A 27,924-nucleotide genomic window follows, 5' to 3' on the forward strand; every position below is an offset into this window, starting at 1 on the left:
ATTAATACATACAAAGTTTACATCATAATCAAATGTTTTAGAAGGCATTATATAAAAATTTAAAAATATATATATGTAAGTTAGTGTGATCTTTGGCATTGCATTTCATCGGCCAGTGCTTCACAATTAGGAGAATATGATGATATTCTAGTTCTTAAACTGGAATGAACAACTTTGAATGCACGTCTACTTTACACTGTATGCGTTTAATACTCGTCATGTGTCATTAACGCATGCATCATACAGCATGCCATGAATTGTTGCGTGATTATTTCAAACTATACGGCACATGGTTGAAAGCGGCAGACACACACAAATTGGTCGGCGGGCGCCATGGTTCCCGCGGGCATAGGGTTGGGAACCCCTGCCTTAGAAAGATCACAGAAAAGTATAAAGAATTTTGACTCCCTATGGTAATGTGTTTCTTAAACTACTCTAAAGCTTTTGACTGTGTTCAGCATGTGAAACTGCAGGAAGTAATGAAAAGAATGGGTTTTTTCCCTCAACACACACACTATCAGGTTGATAGTTAACTTGTACAGGGAGCAAGAAGCCACGGTAAGAACAGGTGTTGGATTAACTGATTGGTTTCAACTTGGAAAGGGAGTGAAGCAAGGATGTTTACTTTCTCCTCACTTGCTTAGTAGCTATGCTGAGGACATCATATGTGAAGCAATAGATGAGTTCAAGACAGGAATTAGAATAGGTGGTAGATTGATCAGTAATCTGAGGTATGCTGATGATACCATACTCTTCTGTAATGACAAGGAAGAACTAGGACAAATTTTTGACCTAGTTAACAAGATCAGTAATAATAGACGACTTCAGTTCGATCCTAGCAAAAATTATGGTTCTTAAAGGAAATACAGACAGGGAAGCTCCTGATAAACAAGTGTACCTTAATGGAGAAAGAATTGAGAAATTCAGCAAGTTTGAGCACCTGGGATCCATTATTAATGTGAAGAATTGCTGTTCAAAGGACATCAGAAGAAGATTAGGAATGGCTAAAACAACAGTCAGAGACTTGCCTAAAATCAGGAAGGATGGATCTATCTCCACAGGACAAACTTGAGAATTTTGGATGCAATTATTATTCCAACAGCGACTTATGGATGTGAAACTTGGAACCTAAAGAATTCAGATAAGAAAAGGATAGTTGCTTTTGAGATGTGGTGTTACAGAAGGCTGTTGAGGATATTATATACCGAAAGGCATGAAAAGGAATGGGTGTTAGAAAGGATCAATAGAACTTTAAGTCTCTTTAAGGATATTGACAGAAGATAGTTAATATACTTTGGACACATTGAAAGGATGGAAGGAGGACTTCTCAGAAAAGTAACAGACGGTCAAGTTCTGGAAAAAAGAGGAATGGACACACCGTCAATGGGATGGATGGATGGATGGTGTGTGTGTACGTGTGTGGAGGGACTGATCTTCAGAGAGTTGATGCCTCCAGAAAAGCATACAACAGAACTATATGGCGAGGACTGGTGTGGCACATCACCGAGCATCAGAGTGACCATATGGCATCTGTGGATGTCCAATGAACAGATTGATGGATGACTTTAAAAAGACAATTATCTTGCAAAGACAAATTAAAGGCTGGATCATGAGAAAAGTATGCCTGGCTACACATTGAGTGCTGCCTACTTTCTAATTTTTGTAAATTTTATTCTTTGTCTTGTTAAATTATTGTTCATGGATAATTTGTATAAATTCACCCTTCATTACGAACAATAAATGAAAGAAAACACAACTGAGTTACGATGAGCTATGCTGTGGCATACATTTTAAACCGAACTTAAAAGAAAAGTCTTCCTGTAGATTTACATATAATTATAGTGAGAATTATAAAATGTATTACTAACAACCTGGCAGAGAATAGATAGGAAAACACTTGTTTTCCTATCTGTTATCAACATAACATTTTTTTTAAACATCATGTATAACAATATTGATATAAAGTAGACCGATATAGCTTGGGGAACTAACTTTATTTCTGGCTAGTAGATTTAAGTTGTATTTCTGGAGCCCTGCTCTCATACCTGGGGTGGTTCGAAATGATAAGGTTTAAGTTTTTTGGTTGTTTGGACCAAGATGTATCTTTATTTTTTTAATAATTTATGCAATTTTTTCTTTTGGGTTTTGTAAGATCCCAATCTATGATTTGATAAGTAGAGGAGTCTTTAATAAGATGATTAATTTTTCTATTGTAATCTGCTTGGTTCATAATATCAGTAGTATTTCCCTTATCAGCTTTAGTTACAATAATTTGTTTATTCCTATATAACTGCTTTTATTTATTCATGTGGAGTTCTCCCCCCCCGCTCCTCAACCACCCGTTAGAACTGGTTGAGCCCTCCTAGTGAGGGATTAAGTATGTATTTTATGACAGTATATTGTATTAAAAGAAACACACGTATTAACCACAGTGAAAATTATTTAATTGTAAATATTTCATCCTAAGTATCTTAGGACATCATCAGTACAGTAGTTTAAAACAATAATAGGAATAACATACAGTTAGGGCGCATGATTACAATAGAATCTCATTAAACGTGCGTATCGTGTTACAGAAGTTAAAAAAAAATTATTTAACACAATTTTTTATGACAATTTCACATTTGTATGATAATTAGGAATAGTAAGAACGTCGTTGCAGTTTAAGTTTGGTCTGTGTAGTAAGGCTTCAGAACTTTCTTTGTATAAACGTTCATGTTTATATAAAGATCTATGTAAAAGTTTAGATTTTTCCCAATGGATCCTATGGTTTGGATTTTCAATTCTGTGTTGAGAGAGGCCAGATTTCTGCGGTTTAAAAAGACGAATGTGGTCTTGATGTTCCGAGATGTGTTTCTGAACAGACCTACCTGTTTGTCCAAAGTAAGACAATTTGCATGAGCATGGAATCTCATAAACGCCAGGCAACATCAAAGGTGAGAGTCTGTCTTCAGGAGAAGGTAACAAGTTGTAAATTTGGCTGGTAGGTTTGTAAGTAGTGGCAAAATTGTATTTCTTCATAATTTTAGAAAGAGTTTCGGAGATGCCTTTGACGGAACTAGAAACACACTTGTCAAATACGTTAAATCAAGAATTGCTACAATTAATAACTGTCTCAAAGAATTCAGGAAAAAAAGCTTTTGATAAAAGCAATAGTGCTCTACATATATTTATTAAATTACTTTAATTTATTAAATCGAACAAAAAAAAAAAAAAAAAAAAAAAAAATCACTAACAAATTACCAATGGAAAAATGGGTAGTCAATTTATCTAACCGTCCACTAACAAAAGATGAATTAAATGTTCTAGCAAGAGGCCATAAATTTGTGATTTCACCAAAATGTTTCCCATATTTAGACTTCATACGTAATATAGAAAGAAACGTCAACCATCTCTCCACTATTGAAGCCAACAGACTTCGATTTAAAGTAGCTAAAATGATCTACAATGCCAAAACCTTCAGAATTAAATATCCCACTCAGAATTGAAAGCTATTATTTCCTCAAAATGTAATAAAAACATAATCATTACCAGAGCTGATAAAGGAAATACTACTGTGGTTCTTGATACAAACTCATGACCGAAAAATGTATTTACTTCTTCGAGATCGTAATACTTATGCCAAATTGGATTATGATCCTACAAAACGTTAACTCAGAAAATTAAATAAGCTACTTAATGAAACTTCCTCCTTAGATGAAGAAACAATCAAAAAACTTAAGACATACCATGCAAGACCTCCTAGAATTTATGGCTTACCTAAGCTACACAAAACTAATGTTCCACTTAGACCCGTCGTAGACTGTATCAGCAGTCCAACTTACAAATTATGAAGATTCTTATCTAACCTTCTCCGCCCTCACATAGGCCACTCAGTCTCCTCAATCAAAAATTCTACTGAGTTTCACACAAAAATTAAAGACAGTCAACTATCAAAAACTGACTTGTTAATCAGCTTCGACATTGTCTCCCTCTTCACAAACATTCCCCATAAAGAAACAATAGAATTACTAACTCAAGAATTTCCGTCTGATATAGTTGAATTGTTCAAGTTTGTTATTGCATCAGGTTACTTCACCTGGAAAGGTCAAATTTACAAGCAAGAAGAAGGAACAGCAATGGGATCTCCTTTATCACCAAACTTGTTTCTAGAACACCTCGAGGAAAAAATGTTCACTTTTGAACCGAAACCAAAAATTTGGTTAAGATATGTCTACGACGTATTTGCAGTCTGGGATCATCCCGAACATGAATTACAACTGTTTCTAGATAAAATTAACCTTCTTCATCATCACATCCACTTTACGTTAGAAAAAGAATCTCCACAAGGTATCTCCTTTTTGGATTTACACATCCAAAGAAAAGAAGATGGTTCCACCGCTACATCTGTCTTTCGCAAGCCTACATTCTCAGGTCGCTACATTCACAATTCTTCCGCTCATCATCCATCTCAGAAATCTGGCATTATTAAATCACTAGTTTCCAGAGCACACAAATTCTGCTTCTCTGAAGAATCTTTAAACCAGGAATTAGAAGTAATCAAAAATACAGACATCCTAAATGGATATAATCCTAAAACAACTCAAAAAATCATCAGTCACTTCTCCACACATCAAACCAGACAAGAAGAAGTCCATAGGATTCCCATACCTTACGTCAAAAACATCTCCGAACGTCTTTCTAAAATTATGAAGAAATACAATTTTGCCACTGCTTACAAACCTATCAACGAAATTTACAACTTGTTACCTTCTTTTAAAGATAAACTCTCACCTCTGATGTTGCCTGGCGTTTATGAGATTCCATGCTCATGCAAATTGTCTTACTTTGGACAAACAGGAACAGGAATAGGTCTGTTCAGAAACACATCTCGAAACATCATGACCACATTCGTCTTTTTAAACCGCAGAAATCTGGCCTCTCTCAACAAGGAATTGAAAATCCAAACCATAGGATCCATTGGGAAAAAGTCTAAACTTTTACATAGATCTTTATATAAACATGAACGTTTAAACAAAGAAAGTTCTGAAGCCCTACTACACAGACCAAACTTAAACTGCAATGACGTTCTCATCATCATCATCAAATTCCTGCTGTGTACCCTCAAGGGGTGTACAGGATATGATAGTACTACATGAAAAAAAACTACATCATTATTAATTTCCTATCTACAATTTTCCTCCAAATCAGTCTGTTACTTGTCAAGACTCCAACATTATCAGATCTTATATTTCTATCGTCTAAAGCACTTTGTACTGTATCAATCCACCTATATCTTGGTCTTCCTCTGGGTCGTTTTGCTGCCAACCTGGCAGAGAACACTCGTTTTGCTAATCTTTCCTCGCCCATTCTGTTTAAGTGACCATACCACCTGAGATTAGCTCTGTTAACGCATTCATGGATGCTGACAATGTCAAGTTCTTTCCTAATATCCTTATTTTTAATATGATATTGCCATTGATGCCATCTGTTCACGCCTATAATCTTTCTCAGGACTCTCATATCTGCGGTCTCTAGTCTTTGGTCAAGTGTTTTACTTCTGACCCAGCTCTCAGATCCATAAGTTAAAACTGGTTTGAACACTGTCTTGTATACAGCTAATTTAGTGTTCCGACTAATTTCTCTCTTATTCCATATGAATTTATTAAATTCACTTCCCACCATACCAGCTTTGCTGATTCTGTTGTCTATTTCTATATTTAATTTACCATCTTCAGTAAAAATCGTGCCTAAATAGCTGAATTGTTTTACTTGTTCCACAGGTTCTCCATTCACAACAGAGTTGGCATTTTCAATGATTCTGCCTATTTTCATTGTCTTTGTCTTTTTAATGCTGACTTTCATACCATATCTATTACAACAGTTATTCAATTTAGTCAGAGAATCTTGCAGACTTGCAGTGAATTTATTTAGAAGTATAACATCATCTGCATAAAGTAGACAGCTGACATTAACATCTCCAATTTTGATATCATTTTTAATACCACTTTCCTTCATAATGTGATCCATATAGATAATGAATAACAGAGGGGATAATGTACATCCTTGTCTGATACCAGATTTAACATTAAACCATCTTCCTGTACTTCCTTCAATTCTAACTGCTGACTTACAACTCAAATAAAGACTAAGTATTGCTTGATATAATGCCCCATTCACACCATATAACTGCAGCGTATTGAATAGCTTCTCTCTTGGCACCTTGTCATATGCCTTTTCCAGATCAACAAAACTTAAATACAGATCTTTGTTATATTCCTATGATTTCTCCACTATTTGTCGTAAAGTGAAGATCTGATCCTGACAGCCTCTATTTGGCCTGAATCCAGCTTGTTCTTCACCAAGCTTTTCTTCCACAATTCTTCTCAACCGTTTCTCAAGTATACTTGCATAGATCTTGCCAGGAACACTCAGTAGGGAAATACCTATGTAATTCTCACATGCAGTTTTATTTCCCTTTTTATATATGGGTACTATGAGAGCTTTACTCCAATCATCGGGAATTCGTCCCTCTGTCCAGGCTTTCTGAACTATGCAGTGCAGCCTCTGTAAGACTTTTATACCACCATACTTCAGCATTTCTGGTCGAATATCATCTACTCCTGCTGCCTTTCCACATTTCAAGCCTTTGATGGCTTTTTCTACTTCAAGTATGGATATGTATTCCTAACTGCATGCCTGGTCAGTGTTTTTTACCACTGTGCTGTCATCACTGCTTGTTTCGTTTAGCAGTTTTTCAAAGTAATTACTCCATACTTCAAGGATATCTTTTTCTCCTATTTTCATATCACCTTTATCATCTCTAATTCCTTTTACAGCACTCTGTCCTCCATTCTTAAGCTTCTTCAACAACCTCCAGAATATTTTGCCACCTTCTTGATATTTATTTTCTATATTCTTGCCAAAGTCCTCCCATGACTTTTGTTTAGCTCGTTTTATACAGTGTTTAGCATTCTTGCATTTGTCTCTATATTCTCTAAAAGCACAAGCTGACTTATTTGACAGGAACTTTTGGTATGCTTTCTTCTTTTCCTTCACTGCCTCTTTAACTTCCTGTGTCCACCAGGGAGTTCTGCTATTTTTTTATCCTTACAGACAACCTCACCACATGCCTCTCTGGCAGAATCAATCAATGTTTTCTTCAGAGTTTGCCAGTGAATCTCCAAGGTTTGATTCCTGTTCTCAAACTCTTTCATTTTTTCTTCAATAATCTTTGTGTATTTTAGTCTACAGTTCACATCTGAGAGTTGCTCACCTTTTATTTGCTTTAAAACTTTCTTACATGTTATTCTTTTCAATATGAAATTCAATTTTATCCTGCTCAAGACTAAATAGTGATCACTTCCAATTTCAAACCCTTTGTACACTCTGGTGTTGTCCTGCACCAGGGAGAAAACATCACTCTCAACAATAACATAGTCAATGAGACTTTTCTTATTCCTTGCCTCTTCTCTCCATGTGAATTTGTGCACATTTTTATGTTGGAACATGGTGTTAGTAATAACCAGTCCATGTCCTGAGCAGAAATCCAACAGATATTTGTCATTATTATTAGCTTTGCTCTTTTCTCCAAATTTTCCCAAAATATTTTTGTATGTCTCACAATCATTTCCTACTCTGCTATTTAGATCCCCAACAAGGACCAACTTTTCATTTTTGATTGTGTCAGTTGCTTTTTCTAAAGCCTCAAAAAATTCCTCCACTTCTACCTAAGTAGAACCTTCTGTGGGACCATAGGCACAAATAAGTCTCATTGTCCAGTTCCCCATTCTCATATTTGCCCACATTGCTCTACTTGAGACTGCCTGCCATTCAAAAAGATTAGCCTCGTATTTTGTGTTGAATACTATGGCTACTCCTTCTTTTCCTTGATTGTCATTGCCTGATAAAATTTTGTATTTATTGCTCAGAAAGATCTCACCAGTTTTGGTCCTGTTTGTTCCAGTCACCCCTATTATGTCGATCTGGTACTTATCTAATTCCTCAGCTAGCTCCATTTCTTTGCCATTCAGGCTTCTTACGTTGATTGTACCTATCTTTAACTCTGGTGATGTTGAGTTGGGGTTTGTTTTCAGATTTGTCGTTCTTACAATGATGTTCTTACTATTCCTAAAGTATGGGAAATTGTCATACAAATTGTGTTAAATAATTTTTTTTTTTTTTTAAACTTCCGTAACACGTTACGCACGTTTAATGAGATTCTATTGTAATCATGTGCCCTAACTGTATGTTATTCCTATTATTGTTTTAAAATATTGTACTGATGTCTTAAGATACTTAGGATGAAATATTTACAATTAAATAATTTTCACTGTGGTTAATACGTGTGTATCTTTTAATTATGATTGCACCACAGGTTTCGTTATTTAAAAAAGTATATTGTGTGTTCACAGGCAGGTTCATCTGTTCTGAGGGACGAAAAACCCTCTACCTCTGTATGAGACGTACTAACTCACCTTTAGTTAAAAGAGACCACCATATAAATGTTCCTCATGCCATGGACAGGAATAGAACCCGATCTTTCCAACCAAAGAGCTTCACCTATACTGACTGAACTATGGAGGCTCTATATAACTGCTAATTGCTGATAATTCTTTAGGTGGAATGTTATTAGCCACTATGGGTGCAAGTTCATTGATACCATGTTCTAAGCTATTTATCATCATCATATTCCTGACATGTACTCTCAATGGATGTACAGGATATGATAGTACTACATGAAAAATTTACATCATTACTAACTTCCTATCTACAATTTTCCTAATTACAAGACTCCCACATTGTCAGATCTTATATTTCTATTTTTTAAGGCACTTTTTACTGTATCAATCCACTTATATCTGGGTCTTTTTCCTGCCAACCTGGCAGAGAACACTTGTTTTGCTAATCTTTCCTCTCCTATTCTGCTGAAGTGACCATACCACCTGAGAATAACTCTGCTAACACACTTTCCTGGATGTTCACAATGTTAAGTTCTTTCCGAATATCCTCGTTTTTAATGATATTGCAACTGATGCCACCTGTTCACACCTCCTCAAGCCTCTCATATCTGCAGTCTCTAGTCTTTGGTCAAGTGTTTTATTTCTAACCCAGCTCTCAGATCAATAAGTTAAAATTGGTTTCAACACTGTCTTGTATACAGCTAATTAAGTGTTTTGACTAATTTCTCTTTATTCCATATAAATTTATTCAGTTGACTTCCTACCATACCAGCATTGTTGATTTTGTTGTCTATTTCCATACTGAATTTACCATCTTCACTAAAAATCGTGCTTAAGTATTCTCTAAGAGCACAAGTTGACTTATTTGCCGGGAACTTTTGATATGCTTTCTTCTTTTCCTTCAGTGCCTCTTTAACTTCCTGTGTACACCATGAAGTTCTAATTTTTCTATCCTTGCATACAACCTAACCATGCCTCTCTGGTTGAATCAATCACTGTTTTCTTCAGCAACTGAATCTTCAAGGTTTGGTTCCTGTTCACAAACTCTCATTTTTTCTTGAATAATGTTTATGTATTTTAGTCTACAGTTCGCATCTGAGAGCTGCTCAACTTTTATTTGCTTTAAAACTTTCTTATGTATTCCTTTTGAATATGAAATTCAATTTTATTCTGCTCAAGACTAAATGGTGATCACTTCCAATTTCAAATTCTCTGTACACTCTACTGTTCTGCACCAGAGAGAAAACATTACTATCAACAATAACATAGTCAATGAGACTTTTCTTATTCCTTGCCTCTTCTGTCCATGTGAATTTATGCACATTTTTATGTTGGAATATGGTGTTAGTAATCAGCAGTCCATGTCCTGAGCAGAAATCCAACAGGTATTTGCCATTATTATTAGCTTTGCTCTTTTCTCAAAATTTGTCCCGAACATTTTTGTATGTCTGACAATCATCATCAAGGACCAACTTTTCATTTTTCATTGTTTCAACCCATGTATGGATTGCTAAAAATTCACAAACGCAATTATTCTCTCAATCCCATTATAGATGGTACTGACTCCCCCTCTTTTAAGTTAGCCAAACAGTTAGCTAAATCCTTAATCCCAATTAATGGTCTTTCATCAGCTTATATAAAAAAATTCCACTCATTACAAATCTTTAATCCAAAATTTAGTTTGAAATAATAATATCAAGATAAGCTTTGCGATCACCTCTCTTTTTACTAATATTCCTCCTTCGAACACTTGAAATTTACTAAAATGTTTTCCCTCCTGATATCACTGATCTTTTTAATTTTACCATTAATTCTGTCTACTTCACTTGGAAATATACCATTTATAAACAAATTGAGGGCTCAGCTATAGCACCCCCCCATGTCAATTATTGCATGGAGCATTTTGAAAAACATGCTCTTGATACTGTTAGTCTTAAATTGCCTAGCTGGCTAAGATACAATGATGATGTGTTCTCTATTTGACCACATGGCCCAGACACATTAGACTCCTTTCTTTTGCATCTCAACAGACAGCACTTTGGAATTCAGTTCACTATTGAAAAAGAAAACAAAAACCATGCCTTTTCCAGATAATCTAACCACACATCTTCCCTACGACATCTTTTCTTTCTCAATTTACAGAAAACCCAATCACACAGGCAGATACATACACAAACTTCCCACCCCTCAATAATATGGTGTTATCAAAACCCTTGTTAACAGAACCTCCAATATCTGTTCTATCCAGGCTGAAATTATATAGCTTAACTTCTCTTTATTCACTAGACCTTGTCCAATGGTTACAATACCAAAAACATCAAGAAATTAGTTGTTCCTCACATCCCTCAACACAGACTATAGTAATGCTATCACTGTTCTTTATATCTGAGTAACATCATAATAAATTTAGTTTAATCCTTTATCCAAGTGTGAGCAAACAAAGTTTGCGCCTGAAAGTATCTTCAGGACTGGGGTAAGGTGGTACAACACCAGGGCAACTCGTTGAAAAGGTGGAGCAAGCTACCAACACTCCTGTCTCAGTATCTCCTATAATGCAAAACACATTTCCTTGCGGATATGTCTAATGTTATGCATTAAGGGAAGGGCCACTACCCAGACTAGTTTTGACCTTTATTGAGGTCTCTTCAGTGGGAGCCAGGCCCAAGCTGAGATACCAGGCAGAAGCATTCGCAGGTCATCTCTACCTATAGGAGTTGCCAAATGGTGTGCCACCCTTTTTTAATAAATTACTCTGGATTTAGAGAAATATGTTGAAAGTTTATTTTTCACTTGGTTAGAGTATAATAAATTTAGTTTAATCCTTTATCCAAGTGTGAGCAAACAAAGTTTGCACCTGAAAGTATCTTCAGGACTGGGGTAAGGTGGTACAACACCAGGGCAACTCGTTGCAAAGGTGGAGCAAGCTACCAACACTCCTGTCTCAGTATCTCCTATAATGCAAAACACATTTCCTTGCGGATATGTCTAATGTTATGCATTAAGGGAAGGGCCACTACCCAGACTAGTTTTGACCTTTATTGAGGTCTCTTCAGTGGGAGCCAGGCCCAAGCTGAGATACCAGGCAGAAGCATTCGCAGGTCATCTCTACCTATAGGAGTTGCCAAATGGTGTGCCACCCTTTTTTAATAAATTACTCTGGATTTAGAGAAATATGTTGAAAGTTTATTTTTCACTTGGTTAGAGTATAATAAATTTAGTTTAATCCTTTATCCAAGTGTGAGCAAACAAAGTTTGCGCCTGAAAGTATCTTCACGACTGGGGTAAGGTGGTACAACACCAGGGCAACTCGTTGCAAAGGTGGAGCAAGATACCATCACTCCTGTCTCAGCATCTCCTATAATGCAAAACACATCTCCTTGCGGATATGTCTAATGTTATGCATTAAGGGAAGGGCCACTACCCAGACTAGTATCGACCTTTATTGAGGTCTCTTTAGTGGGAGCCAGGCCCAAGCTGAGATACCAGGCAGAAGCATTCACAGGTCATCTCTACCTGTAGGAGTTGCCAAATGGTGTGCCACCGTTTTTTAATAAATTACTCTGGATTTAGAGAAAGATGTTGAAAGTTTATCTTTCACTTGGTTAGAGTATAATAAATTTAGTTTAATCCTTTATCCAAGTGTGAGCAAACAAAGTTTGCGCCTGAAAGTATCTTCAGGACTGGGGTAAGGTGGTACAACACCAGGGCAACTCGTTGCAAAAATTTATTATACTCTAACCAAGTGAAAAATAAATTTTCAACATCTTTCTCTAAATCCAGAGTAATTTATTAAAAAAGGGTGGCACACCATTTGGCAACTCCTATAGGTAGAGATGACCTGCGAATGCTTCTGCCTGGTATCTCAGCTTGGGCCTGGCTCCCACTGAAGAGACCTCAATAAAGGTCGTAACTAGTCTGGGTAGTGGCCCTTCCCTTAATGCATAACATTAGACATATCCGCAAGGAGATGTGTTTTGCATTATAAGAGATACTGAGACAGGAGTGTTGGTATCTTGCTCCACCTTTGCAACGAGTTGTCCTGGTGTTGTACCACCTTACCCCAGTCTTGAGTCACATCAGAAAAAATAGCCATAACTCTAATCTTTTATCTTCTCTCTCTGTTCCAGAAATTTAAAAAGTACCTTGTTCTTGCGATTTATCATATATTATTGTTGTTGTTGCACAGGCACCTCCATGGAGTCCTAAGACTCATTATGGTAGACCCAAACTAAGAACACAATATCTATTGTACTTCTCTTTGAAACGATACGCACTCACAATTGACTCAGGCAAGCCCATTCCATTCATTCACCACTCTTCAAGTGAAAAATCTAATTCTCACACCCTTGCTAACCACACTCTTACCCAACTTCCAGGGATGACCTCTTGTTCTGTTCCCCCCCCCCTATCAAGTGCTGAAACATTTCCCCTACATCAATCCTATAAAATCCTTTAAGTAACTTGATTGTTTCTATCATATCCCCTCCCCCTTTATTGCCTATCAACCAACTTTTCAATCCACAAACCCTCACTCTATTCGCATAGGGGGAATTCCACAGACTACTCTTCATCTTGGTTACTTGCGTCTGGATCATCCCCACCGCTTCATTTCCACATCCCAAGGAAACCCAGGTGACAGACTTGAGCACAATAATCCAGATGCAGTCATATGAAGGCTTTAAAAAGAGGAATGACAACTCCTTTATATCTACTTGTTAGTGTGTTCTTCGATAACTAAGTAATACTACGAGCTGCCCTGGATACTTTAGCAATATGCCTTCTAAACTTCAATTCTCTATCGACTACTATCCTCAAATCCCTGGCTTCATCAATTCCCTAGAGCACAGTTTCCGCAATGTACACAGCTTGTAATCTTCGTATCCCAAAATGCATAACTTTACACTTTTCCACATTCAATTAGCACCCATAATGTTTTTTTGTCCATACTGTCAGCCTATTTAAATTATTCTGGAAGCTTTCTATTTCACCTCGATTAACCATTGCCCTGCCCAACTTTGCATCATCAACAAACAACTGAATATCTCCCTTCCGATTATTTCCCCAAATCATTTATGTGCAAATTAAATGGCAGTTGTCCAAGCACAGAGCCCTACGACATACCATTAGTTACCTCTCTTCTCCTGGATTCTGCTCTTCTACATACTACGGTACAGTGAAAAAAAAAAAAAAAGTACTGCACTTTACTCCATAACATATATCATTGTAATTTGTAATCATTCAGTACTGTTTTTTATTTTATTATTTTTTTCCATACTATACTTTTTGGAATCTGTCTATCAGCTACCCTTTTATCGATATCACCAGTTTCACATCCATCTCCATTTGTTGCAATTCACATAACAGTTCCATGTGGTATCCTGTCAAAAGCCTTTGCAAAATCCAGTAGTATCATAGTGTAGCCATTCCCTTCACTCAATGACTCAACAATTTTGTTGAAAATTCTAGCTAACAGCACTCACAGAAAGCACCCCCCCCTCATAGATTTTAGGCTTGCAGTGTAATTTTTTCCCCACTTAATTGTTTTGTGCATTTGTATGTGGTTTTGCAATTTTAATATTGCTTTCCTGACAATGTCTCATTGACTGAGATGAAATATAGGATCGATTAAAGTAGTGTTTAATCATGTGCTGTATCCATTCCATTAAATCTTACAATGAGAAATTACAGTAGTTTAGCATTTTGACTAATTTCTCTCTTGTTCCATTTATATTTATTCAACCAAATCTCATGTAAAAAAGGATGTTTGCTATCATCCTTTTACTGAGTTGGCTTAGAAAAAAATTTCATTTTTGATTCCTTATCTTCTCACGTATAGTACTAACGTACAATAGGTTTAGAACCTTTTGTGGACAATATTTTCATTAAAAAAAAAAAAATGCAAAGCTCAATCAGAGACTGACTTCAGTGGTTGGTATACTTGGTCTTTCAAGTATTTCTACAAGAAAAAAAGTTTGATCTGTCAATCTAGGTGGAGATCCTATATCTCATCCTATCTAAGCGAGCTCTATAGCTACATCCTGCTGGAAATGGAGTTGCCCTAAGAAAATTTTCCATTAACTTGGGCATGAACTGCTGTTCTAGTATGTTCATGTATGTAATACTACTGAGAGATGTTCTGGAAAGAATAAACATTTTGTCTTTGACAAAACACTGAGTTTTAGAAAGTTATATATATATATATATATATGATTTCCACTGCAAAACAGAATGTTTGGTTCCTCAGATGCATCATTCTCCTTGTTTTCTGAAAACAACTTAGTTCCTAAGCATCTCATCATATTCATATTGGTCATATCCAAAACAAGATGCAGTCTATTTCACCTTGTCAGCAAATGATAGTTCTTTAATGATATTTGCTTGAAGTTCAATTTCTTCTACCAAAGATTGTGAATTATAAAATTCATGACTGTCTAACATAATGGACTGTCACAGACTCACAAATACGACAAACATCTTCCCTGCAGCTGACCAAACCTTACAGATGCATATGTCCTTCAAAAAATTGTTGTACTAGATTAAATTGCATCAATTCTAGGTGATTTCACATCACATGGCCATCTCAAGAGCAAGTTTCAGAATCACCATATAAAAACTGGTGACTTTGTTGTTTCATGTTTATATCTATATGTCTCAAAAAAAAAAAAAAAAAATCTTATCCAAATCAGCGGTAGTAACCATTTCAAAAAGTTGACAAAATTATATAATTTTGTCAATTTAATTTATAGTATAACAAAGTGGAAAAACTTCCAACAACTATCTCTAATCCAGAATATTTTAATAATAAGGTGTGATTGCTCGCACTTGCTCAGTTTAGAGTGATTTAGGGGATTGCCTGAGCTTTTGGAGACCTCCCTTCTCAAAATGCTCGTATATAGACTTCACATCATGCAAAACTTGATGTGAAGTCTATATACGAGCTTCTATATACAAGTTGCCCTGTCCTGAAAATACTTCAGGTGCAAACTTTGTTTGCTTACACTTTAAAGAGATTGTGGACAATCTTTTTAAAAGCAAGCTCAGTTTGCTCTTATCCCCCACTCCTTGATAGGTTTCTGTACTCAGTCAGTATTGATGGTACCCTTTGGTTTTTTCCTTCGGCAACGAAAGCAAACTGGCAAGAGCACACAAAATATACTGCCCTTAAAGACCTGAATGTAATTTCAAACAACACAAACACACACAAAGAAACCATAGCAAGATTATATATTTTATTTTTCTAGTATACTGTGGCAAGGTCTCTTCAGAAAGTATACATGTCGAAAGAGCAACCTATGCAGATTCTGTACATATAAATCTGAGCATGCCATTGAACATGACTGAAATGAAGTCTAATTATTTATTGTTTCTTCCCCCCCAAAAAAATTTTATAATAATTTTCAACTACTGTAGGAAATATAATGAATGACAATGAGTGAGATGTGTCTAAAAATTATTTTATCAGCTGAGACATTCATTAGTTATTTCTCTCCCTCAATATTCCTGTTTAACAGTTACTTATAAGGCAATGTAAAATTTATTCTCACCTGTTAGCTCTTGACTAACCAATCCAGTAAGATCAGGCTCCTCTCCATACCAAAATAACCACAGTTCTTTATTACATACCAGATGATTGTCCTGTAAAGAGCCATGATGATGTTCTGATCCATTTCGTGATGCAACATGCCTCCACACACAAAGGAGATCTGCTGCCAGGCACTTGCTAAATGATGACAGAACTGGATCGTCAAGAGGATCTACACAAAATGTGCTTCCTACTGATAACCTCCGCCATTTGATTCCATAAAGATCTGCCTAAAAGATAATGCCCAATAACTGAATGAAACAAAACATTTAAATTACTGCTGCATATGAATATAAGTACTAAACATACTATATTTAATGTACAAATGCATAAAGGAAAAAAAATCTTATTGTACAAAGATTTGGAGATGCATTATGTCCACTCTTTTCTTTATTTTGCTAAAATGAAGTGAACACGACATGTAATAAAAGACATTAAATTCTAAAAACTTCATAATATTAGCAATGAACACAGCTATTTCTCAAATTACTTTTTTTTTTTTTACAGATGTTTATGCGACATCATCCCACCCTTCTGTTCTGATCCAACTCTCTTGCTAGCAGAGGCAATCCCATGAAGAAATCATTTTTAGCAACTTGCCAACTGAGGATGCACTGACTTATGTTGTGTACTTTCCTGGAAACGTATTCTAAAGCCACTTTACCTATTCTATGAAGATGGGGAGGGGGGGAGAAGTGCTGCCTTTTAAGATAGACTAAATTAGCCCTGTCTGGATAAGTTTTCTAAACATCGAATTATAACCACCAACTTAATATCATGTTGAGCTGCCTTTCACAAGGATAAAGGTGTATTTGCCATAGCAGTGGTTCCACTACATGTATGTTTAATGATGTTGATATGGTTCTGTATCCAAAGCCTCCCAGAGGCACATTCATAGGTGTTCCAGAACATCGTATTCAAGAACAGCTATATCTTACATGTGTTCCTCAAGCCAATTTCTTGCAGCAGGTGAATATACTGACACAACCACAGTGCATTCTTTATTCTGGAATGCTGTCTGGGAAAGTATGCAGCACGGTGGTCATATGGCAGGGGTGTTCAACCCATCGATCGCGGACGGATTTTTGGTCAATCTCTTGTGTATTCCTCCTTACTTACAAATTAAATTAAAACTGAAAACATAATATTTTATTTATCATTATTATGAATTCGCTTTAAGTGTATTGGTATTGTTTATTTATTTTTCGTTAAAATTGTGAAATCAGTAATTTTCTTATAAGTCCGGGTAAATGAATTAATTTGGATCAGTGGAAGTCAAACAGAGAGCCGAGTGAATACGATTATAAGCAAAGTGTAAAAATTCGATTGTAGCTTAAATATTAAATATTCCAAAGCACATTACATCGATTTTTTACTTAGGTTAAGTCCCATGTGAATATTGTAAAAAAATAAACTTTGTTTGTCTCGGTATAGTTTGTATTAGATGTTTTTGTAAATAACTCTTTTGAAGCTAACTGTATATACTGTAATAAAATTATGTTAGAGTGTTAAAAACAAAGGCAATGTTTTTGTCGCCGAAGCTGTACATGGCGGCATTAGAAAGATTGTTATTGAAACTTGCATGTATGAGAAAGGCTTGCAGGCTCTAAGTGTAAACATCTCCGAAGTCAGTCAGAAAAAGTTCAAACAACTTTCCGATGGCTGGCAACTTACAATCAAAAGAAAGCAGAGGAGAGCAAAAGGCATGCCGAACTTGAAACTTAAGATGAAAGACTCATACCGATTCTTTGGGGGTTGCCAAACTTCATGCGAGGTCTCAGAGGAGGCCTAATAAAAAAGGACTGAAGCAAGCAGAAGGGGTCCCGGTTCCAGAATTGCTGTCAGAGAGGAGGCCGTCCAGTCCAGAGTGCCGCCAGAGAGACTGCCCGGATCCATGTTGCTTGAGAGAGGAGTTTCCCGCTTCCAGAAATGAGCTTCTTGGTTCGAGATGTCGCTAGAGAGAGACTACTTCTAGGCCGCAGACAAGGTTTCAAATTGCCGAAAGGAAGAGTTACAATTGTTGGAGAAAAGTTTCCAGGCCAGGTTAATGTCAGACATTCAGCAGTGTGTTGCGTTTTCATTACAATTTGATGAATCAAACGACTTCACTGATATTGCCCAGTTAATGGTATTTATTTGCATGTATTTCAAGATTATTCAAGTAAAGAAGAACTTTTGAAAATTATACCATTATTGGGAAGGACTAGGGGAGAAGACATTTTTTTGGCATTTGATGAATTTGTGAAATAACACAAACTTCTGCTTTTTAAACTTGCGTCTATTACTACTGATGGTGCTCCTGCAATGAAAGGTAATAAATCAGGCTTCAATTCATTATGTAAAAACGATGACAAATATCCAGATTTTTTAACATACCACTGTATTATTCCCCAACAAGTACGTAGTAAAAGATTAAACACAAAAGATGTTTTGGATATTACATTTAAAATTGTAAATTCTGTTCGAGGAAAAGCCCTGCAACAGAAGTTATTTAAATTACAGGCAGATGATGATAGGGAACTACTGTTGTAAATTTAATTAACGATATAAAAAATTTTCTTGATGAAAAAGAAGATATTTATCCACAATTGAGTGATAAAAGATGGTTGTTACACTTATCATTTTTAGTAGATTTCTGTATGAAATTAAGCAATTTAAATTTAGAGTTACAAGGTACAGATAAAAATTTAATTGACATGTTAAGTTCAATAAAAACTTTCCAACAATACTTACTTTTATTAAAGAAAAATATAAATGACCGCGAATTTAGACATCTCCCATATTTAGTAAATTTTTTTGAACAAAATCAAGAAATGCTTCGCTATGATTTAAAAGAATTTATTCGTGAAATAGAATTAGTTGAGGAAGAAATAAATTCAAGATTTAAAGATTTTAATAAAACTGAAATGAGTGTATCTTTTATCAATAATCCATTTCAAGAAAACTTAATCATCGTAGAAATTTCAAATAAAATTAGTGGGCTGTTTGATATAAACCAAGATGAAGTAGAACTTGAGATAATAAACATTCAGAATAGTTTACATTTAAAATCAATAAACAATGAAGTCATTTGGAAGTATGCACATGAAAAATTCCCAATATTAACTGATATTGCGCAAAAATTCTGTCGTGTTTCGGATCGACATACTTGTCAGAATCCGCTTTTTCAAATATGAACCTCATAAAAAATCAAATAAGAAACCAAATTACAAATGATCATTTGGATGATTGTCTGTGATTGGCCACTTCTTCATATCAACTTGACTATGAAAATATTGCGAGGTGAAAACAATGCCAAATTTCACATTAACTTTTTTTTTTTTTTTTTAATCAACCAGCATTTCCTGCAACTTGTGAGTTTGTAATCAATCTGTTGTTTTTTTCTAACTTTGGTTTTCCAAAATAGAGAAATAAATATTTTATTCCAATATATATATATATATATTTTTTTTTTGTTGTATTAAAATAATTAAAAGTGATAAATAAATTTTTAAATACACAAATAAAGTTTTTATTTGTGTATTTTTTTTAGTTGTTTATTTGTGCGTAATCAGATATCAAGTTGGGAGAACGTGTTCTATATACGAGAGTAGACACCGAATAACTTTTTATAGAAAGGTAGCTCGCGTAGTAAAAAAGGTTGAACACCACTGTCATAGAGCATATGGCAGTACTCTGGTTGTAGTGAAGATTTTAGAGAAGTTTGGTAAGAACTTGCATAAATGGATAGACATACAAGCTATACTCTGCAAGGAGCAGCATGGGTTTATTAAAGAGAGGTCATGTTTTAGTAATTTGCTCATATTTTATAACAATGTTATGGATGAGTTGGATAAAGGGAACGACACATTATGATAATGTTGGATTTTGCTAAGGCATTTGATAGGATACCACATGAAAGGCTGTTGCATAAACTGGAGTACTGAACCTCCTCTTCTCATTTATCTCTCTTAGGCTAAATGTTTAAATCTGTATCCATTTTGCTCTCCAACTTCAAACTGATCGGTGATGATTAATGATAATTACTAATTTTGTCTCCGTATATTTTGTTTTTCCTTTAGAACATAAATATCTAATTTCAGAAATGGTTCCAAAGTTTTAGCCATACAAGTTGTAATTTAGAATTTCCAATTTTCATGGCACTGCCAAACTGCAAGTCTTGAAAATGAAAATATTGCAAATGGCAGAAAATGGTGTTTATGATTAAATACAAATCATTCATATCAGATGTTCTATTACACAGCAGCAGCAGTAGTAAGTGGATTGAATAAGTCTGGCAACCAGAAATCACTGTCTATGAAGGTCTACACAGTAAAATTTCAAACGTCTGATGAAACTTCACTACCACCACTCATCATCAGTATCTCTGGTTGTGGTGGTAGTGAAGATTTTAGAGAAGTTTGGTAAGAACTTGAAAAAATGGATAGACATACAATCTATACTCTGCAAGGAGCAGCATGGGTTTATTAAAGAGAGGTCATGTTTTAGTAATTTGCTCATATTTTATAACAATGTTATGGATGAGTTGGATAAAGGGAACGACACATTATGATAATGTTGGATTTTGCTAAGGCATTTGATAGGATACCACATGAAAGGCTGTTGCATAAACTGGAGAATATGGGATTAGAATATAAACTCTTGACTTGGATCTGTGGATGTGAATCTGCTAGATTTAAAGTGACCAGTAGTGTACTTCAGGATTCAGTCCTTGGGCCATTGTTGATCATTCAATATATTAGGAAGAGTCTAACAGGAGATGTGCAATTGTTTGGCAATGATGCAAAGATTGGCAAGGCAATCAGGGATGCTACTAATATCCAGCACTTACAACATGATTTGAATAGGCTAGAAATTTGGGCAAAAGAAAGCAGCTATCAGTTTAATGTTAGGGAGTGTAAAGTTATGCACTTTAGCATGATGAGATTTCAGCCATGTATTATATTACCGGGGTTATGCTACAAGAAACTGATGAGGCTAGGGATCTTGGCACAATTGTGGATAGGAATCTGAAGTCCAAAGATCACATAGCAAAAGTTGCAAACACAACTCAGAGGATAATTGCAATGTTGAAGCAAACCTTGATAAGGAAGTCATTTTGCCTCTTTATAAGGCCTTGGTAAGACCACACACTTGGATTATTGTGCAGATTTGGTCTCCTGGGTTCCAAGGGGATAAAGAAACTGCAGAAAGGGTGCAAGGAAGTTACAAAGATTATATTCGGATTATGGGATTTAGATTATGAGGACAGATTGCAAGTATGTAGATTACACACTCTTGTCAACAGGAGAGAGGTCTATAAACTTTTGAATGGGTGCTTGTCTGATGAAATTTTTTATTATATGGAAGGTGGATAAAGAAAATGGGGGGCATCCATGGAAGTTAAGTTTGTTCACAGTCAAGAAAGAGGTAGAGCTACGTTTTTCTTTTGCAGAGCAGTGAGTGCATCTAATGTGAATGAATTTGAGGAAAGGTATGACAAGTGGTCTGGGTAATTTATAGTCTCTCTCTCTCTCTCTCTCGATGAGTCTTTGACTACTGGGAGGTCTCAGATAATAATAATAACTATTTTCTTAACATAGGCCTTTTTAAAAATTTTTTTTTTTTTTTAAGTAACTGCTACAGTTTGTTCCTTGATATCAATATAAGGATGACTACATACAAACAACACTTCACTTGTAAATATTACATTCAAATGTAATGTTAGGTATTGTTCATTTATTGGTAACTATTTTCTGCTTTACAACTGGTTATCCTATGGTGTAAAGTTTATTACACCATAGGATAAGCAATCATTTAGGAACATGTGCAATAACTGCATAATTTTTTTTAATGTGCCTCCTATCCATGAAAGGTTATATCTAAACCATTTTTATATAACAAAACCTGTGGTGAATTCATCATTAAAAAACACGTGTATTAACCACAGTAATGACTATTTAATTCGTAAATTAGTATTGTATGAACTACTGTACTGATGATGTCACAAGATACTTGGGATGAAATATTTACGAATTAAATAGTCATTACTGTGGTTAATATGTGTGTTTTTTAATGATATCCAAGATTTGTACCAAGATTTATATATTATAAAATTTGTTTCTGAATGAAATGTATATCATTCATGCCAACTTGAAAAAAAAGTTAACTTTTGAGAATTAATAAAACTACATAAAATATAGTCATTCCTCGACTTACAACATATGTGACTTAACAGCCATCCCATTAACAGTTCACTGAATACTACCTCAGTTCCATAACCTATGGCCCAGGATGCCACTACTAAGGTTTAATGGAATAAATACAAAGAAGAACAATAAAATATAAGTTTATTAGATCCTATATTTCATCTGTCACAGACATTATCAGGGATACAATCTCAAAGTTGCATAAGTACACACACACACACAAAAAGATATCACAAAATCTCTGTACTGCTTACAAACCTCATCTGCTCCCTCCTCTCTGTTCCAAGAGTTTACAGGATTCCTTGTTCTTCCAAATTATTTTATTATGATCAAAATGGGAGATCTGCCAACATGAGTTTAGAACACAAGAAATACATTTGTCATCATAACTATGGTCAGTCTGGTCTAGCTGACCATGCTTTGGATACCTTGCACAGAATCAAATGGGAAAAAACTATTATGCTTCACCACAACAAATATAAACTTGAAAGAATTTTTTTTAGAACAGCAGCAGATTTTTTAAACTTCCTAAGATTAGGGAACTTTAAACCTTAGGCCTCCAGCCCAACAGAGGGCATCCCTCATAAGACTTTAGGCTTTTAGTTTAATTTCTTCCACTTATTGTTTGGAGTTCATTTGTGTGTACTCATACAATTTTGAGATTGTATCATTGATGATGTCTTAATTTTTTGAATTCTCTATAAAATTCAAAAAATGAAGAATTCACTGTGATGATAAGTTGCTTTAAAGAAACACAAATCAGTGCCACCAAAACACCTCAAAAAGCAACAACTGGAGAACAAGGGGTAACTGTTATTCAACAAAGTTAAGTTTGCTTTAAGCATGCACAGAAGAGGCTTACTCTTGCAGATGAACAGCTTGGAATAGTAGATTTAGTTCTTAGCAACTTTCTGTAAGTTATCAGCTTCATAGTTTAAAGTTATTGTCAAAATACAATCTAATTTAACTCTGTACAAATATAAACTTGAAAGATTTCTTTCAAGTTTATATTTGTATTTATATTGATCATTCTAGATTGTAGCATTTTAGCAAGTATTGTTCAGACATTATAAGAGGTCGTTGTCATCTTCCTATCCAGGTTCTAGGCCAGGTGGCCTGTTCCGGACTCAGCCCATCTTCTTCTTCTTGGTCGTCTCCTCTTCCTTGTTCCTCTAGGATTATATGTTAAGATCTTTTTTGGTAATTTTTCTCTATGAATTCTTGCTATATGGTCTAGTCAGTTTTTCCTATATTTAATCACTGAGTCTGTTATGGGATTGATTTTAAAACTTAATTATTTCACTATTTCTTTTTTTTATCTAATAGGGTGAGTTTTTCTGTTTTTATTTCTGCTGCCTGAATTTTCTGTATATCTCTTTCTCCGAAGGTCTAGATCTCCCTTCCATATAATAATGTAGGTTTGGCTATTGTTTTGTAGACTCTAAGTCTTGTGTGTTTCTGTACATAGTTAGGTTTAAAGGTTCTATTAAATTTTTTTATAATTTTCTCATCTTAAAATCAATATCTATATCTTTTATGTAAGATAGTTTACAGCCTAGGTATTTGAAATTATTAACTTGCCCAATTATTTTATTATTTATTACTATTTTACTTTTGACAGGGTTATTTCTATGAAAAGCCATGACTTTAGTTTTCTCCATTGACATTTCTAGGCCATTTGTTGTATGATATTATACATATCGTACAACAGTTATAGACTGCTTCCTGCAGTTTGTCTTCAGTCTTTCCAAAGATGATCTGGTCATCAGCAAAGAGAAGTGTGTCTCTTTTTGTATGTTGATTAATTTGGAAGCCACATGTATTTGAGAGACATCCAGAAAGTAAGTTCCAATGGACTATCAGAGAAACAAAAATATACTCAAAAAAAAAAAAAAAAAAAAAAACTGTATTGGAAATTAAAGTAGACATCTTTCACTACTTTTCTACATGATTTCCACCATTGTTCAGGCACTTATCCTAATGGGGCACCAAGAGTTGTATACCTTAGTCGTAGAAGGTTACCGCCTGTGAAGCAAACCACATATTAAATGCTTCTTTGACCTCGTTGTTGTCTTGAAACTGCCACCCACAGAAGAAAAGATTTCAGTTGTTTGAACAGGCGAAAGTCACTTGGCACGAGGTCAGGACTATATGGGGGGATGATGGAATTGTTTCCAGGCGAAGGTGGCGAGAAGTCGTTGTGTTACGCCAGCTGTTATCATGAATCAAAACAATGCCACATCATTTATTCTGGATCGCATGATGCAGTTTCTTAAATGTTTGGAGTACACACTCGCGTTGATTGTGGAACCTTGACCCAAGAAGTCTACCAGCAAAATTCTTTGTCTGTCCCAAAACACAGTGCACATGATTTTCCGAGTCGAAACCGTTCTCTTCCATTTCGTCTTGACTGGTGATGAGGTGTGCCTGCACTCCATGGACTGTTGTTTGGATTCAGGGGTTGCATGCGACACCCAAGTCTCGTCTCCGGTAACAAGTCTGCTCAGGAAAGCATCACCATCCGCATGGTAGCGTGTCACGAATTCCAATGCACTGCCCAGCCGATTCACTTTGTGTTGTTCTGTAAGCAACTTTAACTGGTAATTAGTTTACGGAACTAACAACGCATTTAAAGTATATTAATTAAAGGCAACTTTAATGATATACTTTATTTGCGTTGTTAATTCCGTAAGCTAATTACCAGTTATGTATGACCAACGTATAAGTCTTGCTACTGTAAGCAACTTTGGCACCCAGAATGCACATAATTTCCGATAATTAAGTTTCTCTGACAATTTCATGAAGACATGAACGTGAAATTTCTGGAAATTGTTATTCTACTGGCATGACCTCTAGTGAAAAAAATAAAAAAATGTATAAACTACATCAAACTAAATTCTATTAATGATAACATGAAGAAGGAATGTTTATTCATGTTATCATTAATAGAATTTAGCTTGATGTAGTATATAAATTTTTTTTTCTTTCACTAGAGGTCATGCCAGTAGAATAATGTGATCAAATCATTGTTTCTCTAGCTTACAGTTTGTAATGTAACTCAACTTGTCCTGTATATTTGTGTATGCTCCAGATGATGACATTGATATGAAAATCGAAATGTCGGGATATTAAAAGTTATTTATAACATGGTCTTAAAGTCCATAATTTCTAAAATGAGTGATGATGTACTATTATTTTCAGCAGGAAATAGCTGTACTTTTATTAAGTTTGGTTCTGTTTTTCCTAGTTTGCCCTCAGACCTCATTTGTGGTGCAATGAACTGCGAGAGGTATCTGAAAGTGCTACCATTACGTGCCTACAGGAAGAATGATCCAAAATTCCTGTTGATCATTATTGTATGCTTATAATGGATGCCACCTGTCAAATAGTGTAAAGTGATGCATTTTGGAATGGAAAGATTACAAGCTGTGAACCACATTGATGGATCAATACCCCAGGAAATTGATTAAGCTAGGGATTTCGGGGTGATGGTAGATAGAGAGCTGAAGTTCAGAGGGCATGCTGCTAAGATGGTCAAAAAGCTCATAGTATTACTTGTTACAGATGGACACCTAACAAGCAAATAAGGAAGTAATTCCTCTTTATAAGGTCTTAACATGGCCATATATGAATTACTGTGCTTAGGTATCACCTGGGTTTCTTGTGGATGAGGAATTGTTGAAAAAGCGACAGAGGCGAGTGACAAAAAAAAAAAAAAAAAAAAAAAAAAAAAAAAAAAAAAAACCCAGCAAGTAGTATGTGGAATGTTTCCTATGACAATAGATTGAGGGTTTCTGAGTTGCACAAATTGCTTAATAGGCAGAAAAGAGGGTATGTGACAGAAAGATTTCAGTTACTAAAAGGGTTTCATAGCATAGATGCAGAGGAATGTTTTCAGCACTTAGCCAGAATGAGGGGATCATTCCTGGAAAGTGAGTGAGCATGGTTAGACTAGATTTTGGCTTGGAGTGGCAAATGAACGTATTGGGTTGTAGGAGTCTGTTGCAAATGCCCTGAAGGAGAGGGATAATAGATACAGTGTGGATACTGTGGGTCTCCTGCAATGAGTCTCTGGACTCCATGAAGGTTCTCATGCAATAATAATAAATATATCTCATTATTCATCCCTTCATTAACAAATACTTATTCAGCTTCTCTTACTTCACTAAAGTGCTCTTTCACATCACCTCTTGCTTCCTTATATCTCAATCACCTTCTCCTAAAGCAATCTCCAATTGACTCACAGTAAGTCCATTAATCCATTAAAATGCAGCCTGTCAATCATACAGTTTTATCCGTACATCACACATGTTCACAAACTGGCTTGTTCCTCACATACTGCTACAATGAGACATACTATTCACCTGCAGTCTAAACTTCCCATTCTCATAAGAGGTCAATACACTGACTACTTTCCTACTGTGCTGTTATCGTTTATTCTCCCCAAATTTTCCATCTGTCCAAACAAACCATTTGTTTTTAGAATTATCACCAAATCTCTTGTTTGCTTACTCTTCATATCCACAACCACAAATCATCACACTCATCCTCTCTCATGGAAAGCAAACCTTGTGCTCTCTCTCAATTCAGTAGTGTTGTATGGAATCTTCATACACAACACCATTCTTGAATCATTTGTTACCTTTTCCCTCTGAGTATATTTTACGATTCTAGGCAATTGTACCATTGCACTACCTTACCTCAGTCCTGAAGATATTTTCAGGCGCAAACTTTGTTTGCTTACATTTGGATAAAGGATTAAACTAAATTTATTATAGTCTAACCAAGTGCAAAATAAACTTCCAACAACTTTCTCTAAATCCAGAGTAATTCAATAATAAGGTGGTACACCTGTTGGCAACTCCTATAGGTAAATATGACCTCTCCTATTGCTTCTGCCTTAGTATCTCCATGTTTGGGTCTGCCTCCCACTGACGAGACCTCAACAAAGGTCGAAACCGGTTTGGGTAGTGGCCCTTCCCTTAATGCATAACAGTATACATGTCTGCAAGGAGATGTGCTTTGCATTATGGGAGATACTGAGACAAGGAGTGATGAGAGCTTGGTCCACCTTTGCTCAGAGTTGCACTACTTTACCTCAGTCCTGAAGATATTTTCAGGTGCAAACTTTGCTTGCTTATACTTGGATAAAGGATTAAACTAAATTTATTATGATTCTAGGCAAAAACTATCCATGATGGATATTCATATCTAGCAATCACTAGAGAGTAAGGCATTCCTTTTTTAAGAAAGTATCCTGTCTAGGACTTTTCTAACAGTTTTTCAACAGAAGATGAGTTGGATAGTCTCACATCCCACAAAACAGGCAAACTGGTCAGAAGAAGAAGAACATATGCCATAAGAGATATAATATACTGGCCTTATAGGCTATGCTGCTTCAACTGCAATTCCAAATAACTCAACCTAAATCCTTTAAAGAAAAGTTCAGATTAACTAATCTTAATAATAGTAGTTCTGAAACATTTTACACCATACCAGAATCACTGCACAGCTCATAATCTCATTAATCCAAAATGCCTAAACTTATACATTTGCATTTACATCTAGAACCTATTATGAAGCCCACAGCATCAATTTATTCAAATTCCCTTGCAGCATCTTTATGTTAATTTCATTTATTCTTTGCAGCAACAACAAAGTAGCTTCCATGCCTATTTAGTCAAGTTTATAACAGCTTGCCATGCAGTATCCT

General features: G+C 35.4%; 1 protein-coding gene across 1 annotated transcript in view; it reads right to left on the reverse strand.

Moving 5' to 3' along the window:
• LOC150095783 (mediator of RNA polymerase II transcription subunit 13-like) overlaps positions 1-27,924 on the reverse strand; it is a 237,279-nt gene that overhangs the window by 193,363 nt on the left and 15,992 nt on the right. Inside the window, exon 2 of the mRNA XM_090409956.1 lies at positions 15,986-16,253. Within this exon, the coding sequence (XP_090266082.1) occupies positions 15,986-16,253 (268 nt within the window). The remainder of the gene's footprint in view (positions 1-15,985; positions 16,254-27,924) is intronic.

This window comes from Typopeltis vanoorti, chromosome 20 (genome assembly GCF_054136105.1).
Source record: "Typopeltis vanoorti isolate ZY-2024b chromosome 20, IOZ_Tvanoo_1.0, whole genome shotgun sequence".
NCBI classification, from domain to species: domain Eukaryota; kingdom Metazoa; phylum Arthropoda; class Arachnida; order Uropygi; family Thelyphonidae; genus Typopeltis; species Typopeltis vanoorti.